An 18552-nucleotide genomic window follows, 5' to 3' on the forward strand; every position below is an offset into this window, starting at 1 on the left:
TTATTAAATTTCGCAGTAAGAATAAAAAAATGTCTCAGTACTCGTATAAAAACGCCTTATTAACGGTAAATCACGCCCGCCATGACCGTGAAACGACAAACTTAGTTATTCAATCAACACAACACACAACTAGGCTGCCGACGTACGCGTCATAGGTAATAAAATCTAGATTTTATCAGCATGTACCTAAGTAGTTTATTATATACAAACTATAATATAAGATATAAGTTAAAGAAGCACAGACTAGACTTTAGTACGCAGCTTTGCCTTGTTCTCGTCTCGTTTATTGTAAATGTTAATGGCTAAGGCGAAGAGCTAGAGTACATTGGAATATTCCCTCGCTTTACATATTTAATGACCAATATTAGTTTAATGATTAAACAAGCAATTTTAGGTTTTGTGAAACGAAAATAGAGAGCAACTGTCGCAGTAATATGGTACGGCGGAGCGAGTGGCTGAGACGTTGCATTACATATACAGCGTTCGATTCACGGACTTTTCTATTACAAGTGAATGAATTAGTATTTTTTTTTAATAATATAATTATGATTTTATTAAATCATAATCATAATTATTGTTGCAGTAAAAAATCTCAATTGTAACTGAATAAATAGGTAAATATAGTTTTGAAAGAAAACTGTGTCGCAATTTTATTACTTATTCGATGTATTACAATTAAATAAGTAGGTACTTATTGTATCCATATAATATTATAATTAAATAAGTATTAGGTACGTAATTTACATTTGTATGAGTATTATTATTGCTAGTTGTTTTTTGTACTTATTGCCTTTTAGTTTCACATCTGTTATACCAGACTTGCCAAAATGAAAATGTTAGACGCGATAAAGAAAATTGGGATAATTTATTTCCAGGGGCAGGGCGATGTGTCAACAATGATGGAATAATAAATGAAAGCGACACGATTGTCGATTGCCCTAATTCTCGAACACGTCATCGAAATGCAAAACGGGTCAATATGGCCGTTTCTTTGAGTATTTAGTAACTGGAGACGCCATGGCTGTCATTTTCTGTACAAAACAGTATGCCGATTTTTGTGGGGGTGGGGCACATTTGCACATGATTTGTACGTGATGTACAAATAGCCATGTCAGATACACGTCAGTCTATACAAGGTTTTCGGCAGAGGAGTAAGCTCTTAAAGGACTCCACTCCGGTTATTAAATGCTCTAAGAGCCGTTTACATACACCTAATATGGTTCGGTATCAATATATGTAAATGGTAATATTACGCTATTATGCAATATTGTGCCATACGAAGGCTAACTTCATTCCTATAAGGATCTGATATATTTGATAGTTTAGCATTAGCAAATTTGTCCTTAGTGCAATGTCAAGTTGACGATACTAAGAAAACTTTATTAGGCGGATCACGATGCTTTGTTTACCGTGCATTGTCTCGTAAGGAGTTGAATTATATGTAATTGTAGGTGTCAAGTAGGTATACAAGATTGCTAACTGTGCATAATCCATATAAGTATTTACATATTGTATCGCTTTGTGTTATGTTATGTCAATAAACGGAAAGTTATCCGGCGCAAACATTATTCGATATGCAAATTCCAATTCGAAGTTTGAAACAATCGTTATCTTCCAGAACTCAATACGCTAGTTCTGCCTGTGGAAACTCATTGTGTAATGTGTATTATGTGTACCAAGAGCGGGCGAGTCTGAATCTTCGGAAAAACAGTATAACGTGGCCTCAATATACTGATTTAAACTTGCACGATTTTTACATATTATTATGTATTTAGCAAAACGGGATTTAATCGCGTATAGTTAAGTTTTTTTTTTAATTTACCTCCGAAATGTTCAAGTTGATAAAAAAGACCAAGTGCGGATAGTTCGAAAAACTGAACTTTAGCCAGTCTTCTCCGAGACCACGGGGACAACGCCGTCCTCGAAACGGCGGAGGTAAATTAAAGAACTTAATTATACGCGATTAAGTCCCGTTCTTGCTTAATAATAGTGGCCTCAATATGCCAAACAATAAAAGTGTTCAACTTGGCTTTTAAACTGGTTAAAACAAGTGATCCCAGTCCAAAACATAATCTCTATGACAACCCAGGATAGAGCATCCTGGCGCCGCCGTACAAGGGGCCCGACCCCAGGTAGAACTGGGAGTAAGGGAAGGAGGAAGAAGAAGAAAGCAAGTGGTCAAAAATATCCCGTCCTCGCCGAGCAATTCCAATGACAGCTCTGTTGCTTTATCGGTGCAAAGCTGGGAAAGCAAAATCACCCCAATATACTATTAGTAAGTAGGCAATACATGAAGATAAAGCGTAGGTTACTATGTCAGGCTACAATCAGATAACGATATTACTTCTGTACGAGTACCAAACACTTCATCATTTCATATAGATAACTCGGCTTATTGAAGTTCTGACTGAAACGCCTACTTTTACTCGGTATTTAAAATACCAGTCGGTATTTAAAAATTTTATATTGCAATCGTTATCAAGCCAGTAAGTCTACATATACAATTTGATAATAGTTGCTAAGAAGGTAATTATATACTTAACAAGATAGTATATTTATCTAAGGCGATTAGATTAAGATTACAGCTCTAAGGTAACATTTTCAGAAGTAATCATTAGATACAAATCTTCTGGCCTTCACTTGCTTTAATAATCTGGAATACCTCTGCTAAATCAATTATATGCCCATGCCATTTCTAGAGTATTTAGGTATTTACGTCGAGGTTGACGTTTTTTTGACGGAGCTTACAAAGATACCGTTTTGCATTGTTCTTGAGTGTAAATTATTATAATTTTAGATAACACGCCCACTTCTGTTTTCGGGTATACGTGGATTTATACCTACTGTCCTTCATTTTTGTCGAGTTATTCATCTTCATAGGTGGGTAATGTTGTAAAATAGTCGAGAAAAAAAGTTACTTATTTCATGTATTTATTTTACTTGCTCATGGACGTTTTAATGAAGTCGACCTTGTAACAATGAATGAGCGCCAAGGCCTTCTTTCATTTCATACAAAACAATGTACCATCTACCACATTGGATTTGCTAATGTAAAGCACAGTGCACCAATGCGTGTAGCAGTGGACATGTGAATATTGCACCAAACGTGACCCAATTGACAGGAAATAGCCTATTCCATGAGGGGATTAGAATGCGAGGCTGATGAAAGCTTTGGGGAAAATTCTGCGCCAAATTCAGCTAGGTAAAGCTTGGTTTAAAGGTAATGCATTTTCGGTTTTCCTTATTCCTTGCTATTAATGGAAAACTCTTGGAAGCAGGGGTCTTAGTGAGACGGAAGATAAATTTCCTTACAGGAGTTGAAGATTTGTATTCTTACGCTACGTCTTACGTAGGCGAACAACGCGCGAACGCGGCGCGGCGCGGCGCGGCGAAATCAATCCTTTAATGCCCATAGAAGTGTCCTACGTAAGCGATCTCGTTGCGAACGCGGTGCGGCGCGATTTGCACGCGAATGTCAGGCGGCGCGGCGCGGCGCGGCGCGGCGGCGGCCGCTTTCGCCGCGCCGCGCCGCGCCGCGTTCGCGCGTTGTTCGCCTACGTAAGACGTAGCGTTAGAAGAAGTTTGTTCGACTTTTCACTTTTACATCTTATTACAGGATGTGTGGCAGAAGAAAAAACTGTATTAGGTACAAATAGGGTTTATTTCATCTGAATAAATGTTTTTTTTATTTTTTTATTTGTTGTGTTGCCTTCTTCTTTTTTTGGTCTTATTCCATTTTTATTTGGGTTCGGCTCTCCAAATCAATTTTCTCCAGTTATATCTGTTCCGGGTCGTCGTTAGGTCTATATTCTTATTCTCTACGTATTTCTTAACTATAGGTAAGGACAGGTTGTGTTCATGACATGTTCTATTATGTTGCCTGATATAACAAAACATAAACAAGTGTCGGTTGTCGGCTGTAGCGTCTCATTGTCAACCGAAATATTTTATCTTTTACTTTTACGAAAATATTTTTAGCTATTGTTTATCTAATAACTAATCCTTCATATTACATATAGAAAACCATCTCCCATTCTGTTCTTTCTGTACATAGATAATTATAATCTTTCTTACAGTCGACGTCAACGACGTTGTGTTGAAGATTTATAGTTACCTGCTTATTATTATCTTTATGATCATTGTCGCATGGTAAAGAAAACACAATGAATCATTTAAGTAATTTATGATTAAAAATATTATTTTGTTACAAATAATCTGAAGAAGAGACAACAACGAGAAGAGAAAAAACAATCTAAAGCAGAGAGAAAATATATCGCAGCATTTTATAATAAAAAAAGTACAGCTAAACCATTTTAAGGTGCGCGCTTCTGCCCAAAGCATACGAACACAGCAAAAGTCAGAACGGAAAAATGCGGACTTTGTTGTACTTTATGTCCATTTCGGAAAGCTGATTTGCTGACCCTCATTATGATTTTCCTGACACACGCAAAAAAAAACTACTATAATGTCAATCTTTATAAAACGACGTGTTATTTTACTGCAAAATCTAGTAACATGTAGTTGCATTCCTCAAAACTAAACAGATTTGTTGAATGTCATACATCAGCTTCTGACATTGACATCTCATTAGACGAAAATAAACTGCTTTTTCAACGGTGTTAACGTAAGCGAAGTGTACACAATTCCAAATGCCAAAATATTTATCTAGCGTCTTTCTTCGGAGCAAGTGAGTAGGTACTTACTTTAAATGTAGTTGCAACTCGTAACACCCTAATAGGTTAAAGGATAAAACAAGGAAAACACCCACTTACCGGCAGCCAAGTACACGCCGGAGAGTAAACTTCCGACCCACGCCACAGTCCCTTTCCCCTCTCCAAAAAACGTGACGAGCTCTGGGAGGAATATTCCAAATGTGTAAGCGATGCCGTCGACTATGAGATTGCACATGAAGGAGGCGAAGACCACGACCCAGCCGTAGCCCCCGTCGGGGGGCGGGGGTAGAGCCCCGTAGTCGTAAGCCTCGTCATCGTCTTCGGCCCCCTCTGCCGTCAGTCGCGCCGCCTCCTCGCATGATGTTTCGCTTTCAGTCTGTAACAACCGAAAAGTTGCTTAGCGGAAAATTGCAACTCAATCAGGTAATAGGTTAATTCCCTAAAGTCAACAACTACCATCACTCCTGACAGTTTTTACTATATGAAATCGTTAGCATTTCTATTTATTCTAGGAGTACCAAGATTCTCTAATTTTTCCTAAAAAGTCTAAAAACATCATACGAAATAATCTATTTTATATGGAACGACTCATTAACCTTTTTGTGTGTCATACTTTCATAACTTAAATAAAAGATACTGGATTACGGCTTTTATTTAACATTGTAATTCACAGATTACTTAGTATAGTCAATACTGGAGTCAGTTATGTAACGCTGCCATACATGACCCAAAAATTTTTTATTAAGCTATGAGCTTCATCACATCTGATATTTGAGTAATTCTAAGCATTTCTAGCCTGGGAGGCAAAAAGAAGCGTGCGTCTAGTTGGGGAGGGTGGGAGATCTTTAAAAAAAATCTATTATGATCCTGGTGGCTACAAGGGCAAGTTTGGTATCATTTTCGTATAAACCAAAGACGTATAATTCATTGCTGTTATTTGTTTTTTTCAGTTTCATAGTAATTTTACAAGAAAAACGTAAAAAGGTGAAAAATTTGGTTGGAGATTTTTGCTACGCAGAGCCGATGCTACAAAAGATAGAAAGTTGAAATTTGCACACTAGATTACATTTATAAAGTGTACAAGAGATAAGAAGCGATTTTGAGAAATTCAACCCCTAACGGGGTAAAAAAGGGGATGAAAGTTTGTATGGGGTTCAAGTTTTATTTTAAGCTAGAAATTTGAAACTTCGTAAAACGATATATTATTAAAATACAAGTAAACTAATTTCAGCGTTTTTGAAAATACATCCCCTAAAGTGGTGAAAAAGGGGTTGAAAGTTTGTATGGATATCAAAAAAATTTTCGAACGCGGGACTTGAATCTTTGTATTTGGGGATAATATTAAAAGGCAGGAAAAGTAAATTCAGCGTTTTGTAAAATTCATCCCCTAACAGGGTTAAAAAGGGGTTGAAAGTTTGAATCCATTACAAATCCGAGTAGACGCACATTTCTTATTGCCTCCCAGGCTTGAAATGCTTAGAATTACTCAAGGAACATATGTGATGAAGCTCATAGCTTAATAAAAATTTTTTGGGTCAACTTTATAACTGCCTCCGCTACAAATGAGATAAGTGATAACATGCTTGTATTGTATCTAATTTTAGAATACACGTCTTCTATACGCAAACGGAGATTAGAAGGGAATCAAGGTAACCAAACGGTGATATATCATTACGTAGTTCCGTCACAGCAAACAAACGATTTAGATAATGAACACAACAAAATCCCCTAGAAAAATGCACGAAGACTATCAGTCAATTTCTCTTTCGATAACACATTACGACCATGCTTCGGAAAAATCCCGAAAGTACACAAATGATCTCATCAAGTCAATAACAATGAAGTGGGCTTGATTTTAATACACCCATCAAAATCAACGATTCATAAATTTAAGAGCATTGCGTCACGGAAATCGTAATTATTTATACATATTCGACTTGTTTTTATTGTTCCATCGTTAAATTTGGCGAATGTTGCCATAAAATGTTAATTCGGAACGATAAGGCCGTATTTAGAGCTGTTTTAGATGTAGAACATAAAAGACCCAGGGTTTATCCAAATTACCTACCCAGGCCGATCTGCTTACATATGTGACTTTCTATTACGCCGAGTATTAATTATCTTCTAAGGAATTTCTTGATAGAACCGAAATAAATAATCGTTAAAATGTTCAGACTGTTCACAGTATAGGTACTCTGTATTTTAGTAGAAGCATTTACTAAGATCATTTTCGCTTACGTAATAGCATGAGAACCACAAACCCATCCTTGTCGCCAATGAAATAGTACATTGTGTATTAAGGGCGGGAAATAAGAAATTACGAACGAGTGTCAATTTTAAGCCCGACGCGAAGCGAGGGCTTAAAATGTTCACGAGTTCGGAATTTCTTTACCGCCCGTGGCACACACAATGTTTTTCATCACACTTATAAGGAAAAAAAGGAGAATTAATAAAAACAAACTTCTGTATAAAACACTTTTCCGCCCTAGGGCGAAAATTTCAATTTCCCGCCCGCAAGCCCTACGTGTAAATACATCTTTTCCGAGCAAGTGTGATGAAAAACACTTATTTACACGTAGGGCTTGCGGGCGGGAAATTGAAATTTTCGCCCTAGGGCGGAAAAGTGTTTTATACAGAAGTTTGTTTTTATTAATTCTCCTTTTTTTCCTTATAAGTGTGATGAAAAACATTGTGTGTGCCACGGGCGGTAAAGAAATTCCGAACTCGTGAACATTTTAAGCCCTCGCTTCGCGTCGGGCTTAAAATTGACACTCGTTCGTAATTTCTTATTTCCCGCCCTTAATACACAATGTACTATTTCACCACACCAGCTCGGAAAGAATTACTTTGCACTTCACAAACGAATAGCAAAGTTGCATTTTATCCACATGTGAGGCAAAGTAATCAAATGCTAATTTTGAGTTGTTTTCTTATGTTTGCTGGTAGAATTGACTTTTAAATGATGATTTTGGATGATAAATATTTAATAACATTCATTTGGATTTGATTTGGTTTGATTTTGTTTGATATTTTACATTTAATATTTGCTTCGGATTGGTGTGGTGAAAAATTTTGTGTTTCACTCGGGGGCAAATTTTGTTTAACCCTCGTGCTTTGAAACCCTCGCAACGCTCAAGATTCCATTTTTCGAACCACTCGCTACGCTCGTGATTCTATTTTGGAATCTTTCGCTTGCTCGGGTATCAATATTAGCACGAGCGGTTAAACAACAACTTTGCCCCCTTGTAAAACAAATAACTAATTTTATTCTGTTGAAAACATGAGTGACATTGACAGGCAAGCAAAGCAAATATATCATCGATCACACTATTGGCACGTTTAAAGATTCCTATATGAAAGTAGGTAGGTAGAGTTAGACCAAGAAAAGTCTGCAGCGATTTTGATAGCCCACTGTGCAAGTGTTGTTTTGAACGTCAATGAAATTATGACGTATACCGCGCACTTGCACCGCGTGGGCTATCAACAAATTTACAAAATAGTTCTTTACGTATAGATGACAGGAAAACCTATTAGAAATGTGAGGTCTAGCGTGAGTCGGACTTAACGTACGGAACCCTTGGAACACGAGTCCGACTCGCACTTGGCCGGTTTTTTTTTTCATTACTTTTCCTTGCCAGCCTCTTTTCAATTTCTCTCAATTGGCTCTGCGACCCACATACTGCGACCAACATAGGCTGACCTATTTTTTGTACGAAACCTGTGATTATCCTTTTTATGGCAAGCGTTTTCTATGAAGTGCGTATTTACTGCGTTTGTTTGCGGAAAATAACACTTAGGTACTACATATACTACAGTGAGTTATATGTATTAACCTAATTTACATAGGAATTAATCTAACACGCGCATAAAGTACCTAGTAGGTACAGATAACTATACAAGTGTAACAGAAACAATACATCAACGGAATTTTCAATGGAATTAGCAACCATTACATTTAATTACGATCCTCACGACATTTAGATACCTATAAAAAACTCAATAGCCTTAAAAGTACTGTAGTAGGTACTTTATAGATATATTTTTCTAATCCGCTATCGAATAATTGTTAAACAAAACTACAATGGTTTTCTGTCTACATTCATCACCCGCACGGGTGTGCCTTTAATTAAATGGACACGCTATGGTATAAATGATTCTAATACATTTTATGAATTAAACATAAGTATAAGTGGTATTACCCTTAGTAGCCTGAAAATAAATGCTTTGATTGATTGATTACTCCTTCTCGTTTCTTTGTGTCGCTTAACTTCAAACTCGGGTAAATCCATTCGACCCTCTCAGCAAATATCTACGCTATTACCTTTTCTTAATACCAAAATCGCATAATCTGACAGATGAATTTACCTAAGTTTGAGTTAAGCGACTCATTTTTTGTTTACAAAGGAACGCCGGAACCATAATTTAATTCCTTGTTTTCCTTCCATTTAATTTTTTTTTATATAAATATTTACCATTGCATCAGCAAAAAAATTGCTAAGCCCATTAGTAATTAAAGAGCAACCGGCCGCCCGTATCTCTAGCGAAACCGATTGCCTCACATCCACGACTCAAAAAAAAAAACATTAGTATCTTGTCATGTTATATATAGATCGCCATACCCATTGCCGCAACTCATGGCGTGTCCCTGTCCCTGCGACAAAGTGCTAGGGTACAGCGACTTCCGAGGCCGCCGTACCTGGTCTCACGGTCATTGTCAATGTCACAGCCTTCACGTATTAGCGTTTTTGTGGTTGGTGTGTAATAACAATGGCTTCGTTTGGCCGTGACATATGTACTGTATTCTAAAAACAATCATAAAAATAGATTATATGTGACGTTCCACGGAAAAAAGGTAACTTGTGGCGGCTGGCGCTTACGTCGCATAGCGCCGCAATAATATTGGAGCGGCGTTAATAATAGCGTAAGCGCTAACCGCCATAAGGTATCTTTACCCGTGGGACGTCACACATGAGCAAGTCTTTTTTTGTTTCACTTTCAAAACTTTTAAAGGAGCAGACTTCATTAAAGCTGGACTATGCAGTCATTTAAAAAAAATTGCGTACTTGTTTTTGAAGTATCGTAGACAGTTGCCCATTTCACCCGATAGCTTTTTTACAAAGCACTTTTAGCATAGCCGGGAGTAAAGATTCTCAATCCGAAAACTCTACTCGTTACTCCAAACTATAACAGAGGCTTTCAATTATGCAAGGATCATATAGAACTACGGATGTAGTACCAGGCCACTGTTATCGTTGTTAATCGATAACCTATATGTTCCAGTTCCCGAAGTTTCCAGTTGTTCTTTGTCGGGAACAGAGAAACGTTTGCATATTAATACAATAGCAGTCGATGTTTCTAACTATTTATCGCCTGTGCTAAGACAAACGTCAATTAACTTTGTAAAACGAGCGTTCAAGATATCTATCGTCTATGCAACACTTCCTGTTCGATAGCTCGTAATAATTACAATATTTATCTTCCTCAGTATGCTTAGTATAAATGCGTTTGAAAATCATACTGGAATACGACTAGAGGTGCCTAATGCAATATGACAGACATGTAAAAATTTATTCAACTTGTGTTTCCTATTATGTGTAATGTATGGATGTCAAACTTGGGCGATAATATCCTAAAACTGAGTAGTTGCTAGAGAGGAAACGGAATTAGTCTGCGTCAGGCAAATAAACTGCAAACGAGCAGAAGATATAATATTATTATGTACCCGAAATATCTAAACATACAAACGAAAAAAAGACAGCAAAAATGGCGATGGACGGGACATGGCCTAGCAGACCATGGCATAGCAGGACAAACTTTATGATGATGATGATCCTTCCGGCCGATTTCTACCAAGGCGACCACTTCGACTCACTGTATATCTCGACAAACTGTATACATATTATGTATTTATATAGAGGGATCTTTACACGTGTAACTATAATAAACAGTACATTATTATGATTAGTAGAATTTGAGGCAAAGTACATTATTATCGATTTATCGATCCTTTTATAGTAAACTGACGTTAATGTGATGCGTAATGACTATTGAACAGTATACTTGTAGGTACTCATGGTAAATAAGTAATTATATACCCTTCCCGCATTCTATATAAGGCGGAAATTTTAAAATGCGTAGCAGAAACTGACCTCCAAAGTGTTTGTGGTTTACATAACCGCTGAGACTGCGGCACTGCAAGTAAGTAAATAACTCTGAATCGTCGGGAATCGCAAGATTCCGCATTGCATGTACATAGTACAGCAATATTGTATTTTTCGCACGTCAGTTATTTATTGACATGCCTAAGGTCACTTCTGGTTAAGTTATCCTTCTAGTTTCCTCGACATACACGACACAATGTACAACGAAGCGCGAAATATCTGACACCACAAACAGATACTCTATAGTACATTGTAGGAGAGGACGGAAAATCGCTAAAAGATGGACGAGTGAGTTCGAGGGCCGACACGTTAGTGGAGGCCCTCGAATAATACGAGTCCATCTTTAGCGTTTCCGGCCGAGGCATTACATAGTGCTTTTCACGACTACTGCGAGGAAATAAGAAAACATTTGCATAACTATAAGTACTAGCCCGCGATTTCTCTGGTAGCAAATTACTAGCCACTGCCTGTACTGTCTCTTGAATTTCGGTAGGCGTCAGCGTAAGAATATCATTTTCTTCACTAGAAGAACTCATTTTTATAGCGAGCGTAGATACGCGTTTCTTATATTTTTTAGTCAAACATAATTTACACTATCCAATTCAGTAGGTATTTTCAGATCCCGCCTTTTTTTACTTTTTTTACCACTTTTAAGAGGCGTTTTTCTGTTATTTGCTTCAAACCGACTCTAAACTTAGAAGCGTTTTTGCGAATAAAACCACAAACAGCTACAAAAGTAAAAAACGCTTTAAGCGTGAACGGATAATTGTTAAAAAAAATGAAGTGAATGGTTTTGATATTTCTTTTTTTTTAAACAAGAAATTGGTGCTATAAATAACCTAATTTTATTTTTGAAGGAAAAAGTTGCGCAAAAAAAGACCTTTTATTGATTTTTATGTTTTAAATGATACTCATTGCTGTAGCGAACTGTCACCAATGACAGATGATGACAACAATGAAACATTGTAGTAGTGGTGCTTCAGGTGCTACAGCTATTGCCTACTTTCCAGCTTGGTTTTAGACCATCTATTGCCACATTTCCGAACAGTGGCGTGAAAAGAACATATCATACGGTTTTCGTGTTACTTTATATAAATTAGTTATTCCTGGTCCAAGAAAACACACTAATCACTTTACAGCAATGATTATTGGTATTGGAAAAATAGAGGTAAAGTCAAGCCGCAATATAAATGTTATATTTTTTGCTCTGTAAATACATTGTGTCGGATATTTTTTGGAGAACCTGAAGCTGCATGACGTAAATCTGAAATGTTGCCGTGTCACGGAGCTAAAGCGAAAACATATGAGTAAACTGGAAGAAAATCCTCCGTCGACAAATCTAACACTGAAATTAACGATGGTGAATGCACAACTATTTATATGAGGCGTTTCACTAAATCTATTTAACTTTCGCTGAATTGATTCTTAATTTCTTAACCAGGTTAAGAATCATTGTAATTATTAGGCCAGTTAACCTAAATTAAAGTTAAATAGAAACCGAAGCACGACATCGATACGAAAAGTAGGTACTATTGGAAAACAAAGCAACGAAGTCTAATGAACTTTTAACACGGATTCTTGATAGGGTATTAGCATTGGAATAACAAATAGTGTTCAACATTTATAATATTCCATTAGTTATCGAAGTTTACTAAGAAAAGCTAGTTAACGCCAGTCAAAAGCAGTTAGGATAGATCGCTGGTAAAGCACCAAAGGGAATAATCACAATGCCCGAGTTTAATTCTTTATCGGACAATAGTAATATCTGTTACTCAATTGGATGAATATACTCAAAAGGAAAGATTAAAGTATCTGCTGACTATGTACCTACATTGAAAATAAAGTCATGCTTCATACTGTACCTAACTGTTAGAGGCACTGCTTAAACTAACTAAAAAAACCGGGCAAGTGCGAGTCGAACTCGAAGGGTTCCGTACCATAAAGCAAAAAAACGGAAAAAAATGCAAAAAGAAAACGGTCACCCATCCAAGTACTGACCACGCCCGACGTTGCTTAACTTTGGTCAAAAATCACGTTTGCTGTATGGGAGCCCCACTTAAATCTTTATTTTATTCTGTTTTTAGTATTTGTTGTTATAGCGGCAACAGAAATAAATACATCATCTGTGAAAATTTCAACTGTCTAGCTATCACGGTTCACGAGATACAGCCTGGTGACAGACAGACGGACGGACGGACCGACAGCGAAGTCTTAGTAATAGGGTCCCGTTTTACCCTTTGGGTACGGAACCCTAAAAAGAATTATATTCAGATGTAAGTTTGTATTGTAAGTCCTTTAAGGGGCCCACTGACGGTCAGTCCGCCGGACGGTATCGGCCTGTAAGTTGTTCGGAGCTGTCAAAATTTTGTTCTAACTGACAGGCCGATACCGTCCGGCGGACTGATAATCAGTGGGTCCCTTTAGATACTTAAATATCGTTCAATGGTATTTATATCATGCAGGTACTTATTTCACAAGGTTCTCGTAATACTATCCACCAACATTACATCATAAGATCGTAACCTTTATTTTGAAGAAAAATCCGATCAGAAGTACCTCTACCTACGTGAAGTTTCAAACAAGAATATATAATATATTTATACTAACTAAAAGGGGTTTTATTTTAGGCATAGTGGTACTTAAATTTTGATATAAGTAGGTAATATGAGTCGCTTAACTTCAAACTCGGGTAAATCCATCTGTCAGATTATGCGATTTTGGTATTAAGAAAACGTAATAGGGTATAGATATTTGCTGAGAGGGTCCAATGGATTTACCCGAGTTTGAAGTTAAGCGACATATATGTAAAGTTTAATACATGTATTACTCGTATATGTAAGATATTTGTGTGACACGCACGGGAAACGTCAAAACCTTTCAGAATAATCCAACTTGAAAAACTAGGTCGTATATGCAGCTAGACGACGTGTTTTTGCATCCAAATGTGTTCGCATTTCAGACGAGAACACGCTTACTCGAGGGGTTAGTGTAAGCCTGGAGTCTCAAACTTACGTGAATGTACTGAATACGTATATCGCATACGTCAGAAGTTCAGAACCTTTCCCTTTCAGATCAACCCAACTTGAAAATCAGAGCGCATTAAGGTGGACTTTCGGATGGATACTAAGATATACGGGTATATACGGGGCGATATCACTGAAAATTTCTTTGATCAATAGACGAATTAAATGTTTTAATCGCGACAGCAATGCGCTAAATAGGGCAATGCAATCAAAAAATTGACGGTGTCATCTCCCATTTCCTGCTACTGCAACGCAGCAGCAGCAACGCTGCAGTCATCCGAATATTTTCCATTAAGCTATATGTAACTATGTGCAGCAGCAACTTGTTACATATGGGTCATTGATGGCCACTGTGCCAGTGGTCAGCGTCATGAAAAATCGTTAGCCGAGCCGAGCCAAATCTGCTTGGTTAAAATTTAGTAAAGTAAATAAAATAGGTGTGCCTACAAGGTTATCATGGTACGTGATAGCACCAAATAAGCAGTAATTGCAAGCCCGGAGATTTTTATTACATAACATGTACATCGCACTTTAATGCTCGTCTTAGTACCTACCTAAGTAGATTTGCCTTTACTCCATTTATCGCCTTTTCGTCAACACAACTATGTAAGTGCGAGAAAGACGTTAGTTAATTTTTTTTGCGATCAAAATTTCATAGGATTTAAGGATGAGTACCTGTTGGCTATGTTTTGTTGTGCTGGAGACTGCAAAAGTGCTTACAACGATCGTTACTGAAACATTTTTGTGAGGATTCTGCATGTGACGCGTATCGACGACGTCAAAGCCTTTCCCTTTCAGGCTGTTAGTTTAATAAGTCCGGGCAGCGGGCAACGTGACCCATTGCCGATATAAATAAATTTCAATTTCATGTGAGTTCTACATGTGACACGTTCCGAGTTTCGACTATTATATGTCAATACCTTTCCCTTTCTGACGGTGTAGTATGAACAGATTGGACAGGCAACGTGACGTGCGTTGTTGAAGGGGCAAACAGGAAAGGCAACTACTATTGTATAATATAAAGCAATTTTTTGGGAGTTCTACACGTGAAATGTATCGAGTACGTCCAAAGCTTTTTCCTTTCAGCCGGTGTAAGTATGGAGAGTCAACATGCCCCCTCATCAACAGAGCTTGAAATTAGACGGGCGGCAGTCATTTATAGTGTAGACTTATACAATTCCTACATATAACGAGTATATAGTCCTCCTCATCGTTTTCGATGATGGCAACCATAAATAAACATCATGGACGTTGTCTAGCGTGAGCCCTTATGTGGATGGCCAGGCCGAACTTGGTCTTAAATACTCTAGAGTATATAACGAGTATAAACTATATCAAACCCTTTCCCTTTCAGACGCTGTAGTATGGACAACGTGCTCCATTGTGGCGCCCCGCACGTGATGTCGATTGCCTCTAATTGATTAGCGCCGCGCTGTCGCAAACTGCGCGAGATATTAGATTTCAGGCCTGAATGGCCGTAGCGGCGTTTATATAAGCTTTAGTTCGGATATGCGGTTATTAATAGTTAAGTATATATAATATAGGTACTGAAATCCATAAAAAATACTCGTGAATAGGTTTACGGCTCCTATAAAACTACGACTCTTGAGAGCTCGTAATTAGTCATTCATACCTGTAAAAGTAGCTCTGACCGTTTCCTCAGGGCCCCCCCACATCTAGCGTCTTTCGAGCGTCGGCGTCTGTCGGCGTCTGGTCAGCGCTATGGAAAATGACGTCGCTGCGCAGTTGCGTCGAGCAGCGGCCATATAATTGTAGACGCCGACGCTCGAAAGACGCCAGATGTGGGGGGGGCCTTATTCTTGTGCATATTGATATTGATGAAATGATGAAGTTAATATATAGACTTATAAAACTAGCAAAGAAATTGCAAGAAACAATGTCGAATGTCTATTAAATACAACGGAATGAAGCTATCGAAAACAACAGACATTTAGCAATAAAAAAGAAAATGCAATTTCAAGACAAAAACAGAAGGGCATCTTTTCACCAAATTGAGTACCCGTAATAATAGAAAGAAACACATTTTCGATACCAATGCGGAACTTTCTAACTCTCCATTTTATTACGAGTATATCTTACCAAATAGCTGTATCCAAATATCAGAGATCAGAGGGTATTTCGTTATAATTTAATGTGCGTCGCTAATCGCTAATCACTTCAGTGCGGCTAGTGGGTTGCAAACTAATAAGAGATGATCAATAATGAATTACAAATAATTTGGAGAAGTATTATTACATCTGGATCTGATAAAAATACGAAAATGTTATCTTAATGATAGTTTAGTACACCGTATTGACGATGTTATAGCACTATCTCACTCTAGACGCACTATTTAACATAACAAGTTAACAAGTATCACAACTGAAACAAACTCTCAGTTTTCTGCAAAGTTGCTAAGCGTAAATGTCACCGAAGCGATACAAGACTAGTTACTAGTTTACTTAAAATGTAATAATTATTAGCTCACCATTCTTTTTAATCACACTATTAGAACTAGAACACTGTAGGTACAACACAAGCACTTCGTTGGAAAGACAATTAGCAGTGATAAAGATACGTACGAACTTATTCGATGTAAGTACTTATAAATATTACTTATCGTAATCGAAAATCAACACAGATCGCATAATCTTATCAATGAACTAATTATTCGAATTGCCATTGAAATAAAATTTGCCATTTACTTTTAATATTTATCTATTAATTATTTTATAATTAACTTAATGCAATTTCACGCTGAACCTTTCCGCTCCTTTCCTCTCTTCCAGGGCAATTTTGGCGCTTTTGAAACTTTTTGGAACTTTATTTTATTTCTATATGAGTTTTTGAATTTAATTTGTACTTGTACAAGTACACGGGGACTTACGAGGTTAAATGACGCCAAAAATGTGTGCGTAATTTGAACCGTGCGTAGTTTAATATTAATAATAGAATGTTAAGAACCTCCTCATTATGGTTATTAAAGACTAATTGTAATTTTGTTTATATAAGTTATAACATTATCATTAAGAGTGTCTGACTAGTCGTAATTAATTTTATAGGAGCCGTAAACGAGTAATTTTTAAGGTAATGTTTATAATCATACGTAGGATAACTCTTAATAGGTCTTTATTATAACATTACCTTCAATAACACAGTGTCCCTAAGTACTAAGTACCTTTTATTAGCTCACACTTTTTAGGACTTTATACGCATCTTTTGCCACTGGAAAACCCACGTAATTGCCCACGTAAATTATATGTATATATATTCGTAATCAGGGGTTATATAAATCTGCAACTGATTATGAAATGTAAGCAAATAAAAATATAAGTTGGTGTTCAGCTTTTCTTCCAGCTTTATCCGCATTACGTCAATGTGTCACGTTCAGGACTGCCAATCCAATCACTTACCGACTGCATGCGAGTCTACCAAAATAGAGGGTCAAAAATGTCAAAATAACGATCCGAGCGAATTCGCTGGTCACTAGTACTAGTAGCGTCGACGACCATATGGTTCATCGCTATTTCGATACACTGACGGTGACACTGGTTAGACAAGCTGGGTGGATCAACTTTTTTGTCTCATTATTCTATCCCGTTGTACAAGGGACAATAATGCACCCTTTTTTACCCGTAACCATGGCAACGACTGACGCTAATAAGTTGATTCATATAGACAGACACGCACTGCTCACTTCTGCGATCTACTTTACATTTATATTGCAGCAGAGAACACCTGTGTCATATCAGCTAAGCCTGGCACTCGTGTAATGCACAGGGATTAATGATAACAACGAAGTGGAAACGCATATATAATTAATTATAGTCATCTTTGACGTATTTAGAAGTATGTAAACAAATAAAACCACCAGACCTGGTTATTCAGTCAATTAGGTTATGCTTTATCTGCTAAAGGTTACAAAGATTGATTACATACACTGGTTTAATTACCCAAAATAACAAACTATAAAGCTCTCAAGTTCGAATACCTAGGATGGGAGGTGGTAGGTAGTCGTGCTGTCCATATCATGGACATTAAAGTCACATGTACGTTAAAGAGAGCAGAAAATTTTTAGTAGAAGTTGTGCCAGTGGTGAACAGATTTCCAATAAAAAATGGTTAAATAGTTGTATTTATGGGACGTCACAAGCCCAAAAAAACGAACAGAAGAACAAGAAATCATAGTCCTAATCTAGCAATTGATAGATAAGTCAATTCAAATGAATCTTTTCATTATTTCATGTAATAAATATAAAAGATAATATTCATCGAATGTAACAAGGAAATTAAATAAATCAGTTTAGTCATAACATAAAGGATGAACTTAATGTGTTTGTCGATAGAAACAACTTATTCATTCGAGTGAGTCAATGTCAATACCATTAAAGTAACATTATGTATGATCTATTAAACCTTCTCGCCACGTGTTAGTGTCATGTTCAAAACGTGACCTATCTAAACGGATGAATAATATGCATGTTTATAAATATGATAAAAATAAATAAAACTGTAAGCAACAGGTGTGATGAGGTATTTACCTTTTAGCTATATGTGTAAAGCACTTTAGAGTCTCCGTTTGTTTAGATAACAATGAGTGCAAACATTGATGCCCTGATCCAGTATATTTCATAATAGTTTCTAGGAGCGCTGGTAGCCTAGCGGTAAGAGCGTGCGACTTGCAATCTGGAGGTCG

General features: G+C 37.1%; 1 protein-coding gene across 1 annotated transcript in view; it reads right to left on the minus strand.

Annotated features, from left to right (window-relative positions):
• Positions 1 to 18552, minus strand: part of LOC134668154 (monocarboxylate transporter 12) — a 59984-nt gene that overhangs the window by 29102 nt on the left and 12330 nt on the right. Inside the window, exon 2 of the mRNA XM_063525672.1 lies at positions 4773 to 5049. Within this exon, the coding sequence (XP_063381742.1) occupies positions 4773 to 5049 (277 nt within the window). The remainder of the gene's footprint in view (positions 1 to 4772; positions 5050 to 18552) is intronic.

Source organism: Cydia fagiglandana, chromosome 10, assembly GCF_963556715.1.
Source record: "Cydia fagiglandana chromosome 10, ilCydFagi1.1, whole genome shotgun sequence".
Taxonomy (NCBI): Eukaryota; Metazoa; Arthropoda; class Insecta; order Lepidoptera; family Tortricidae; genus Cydia; species Cydia fagiglandana.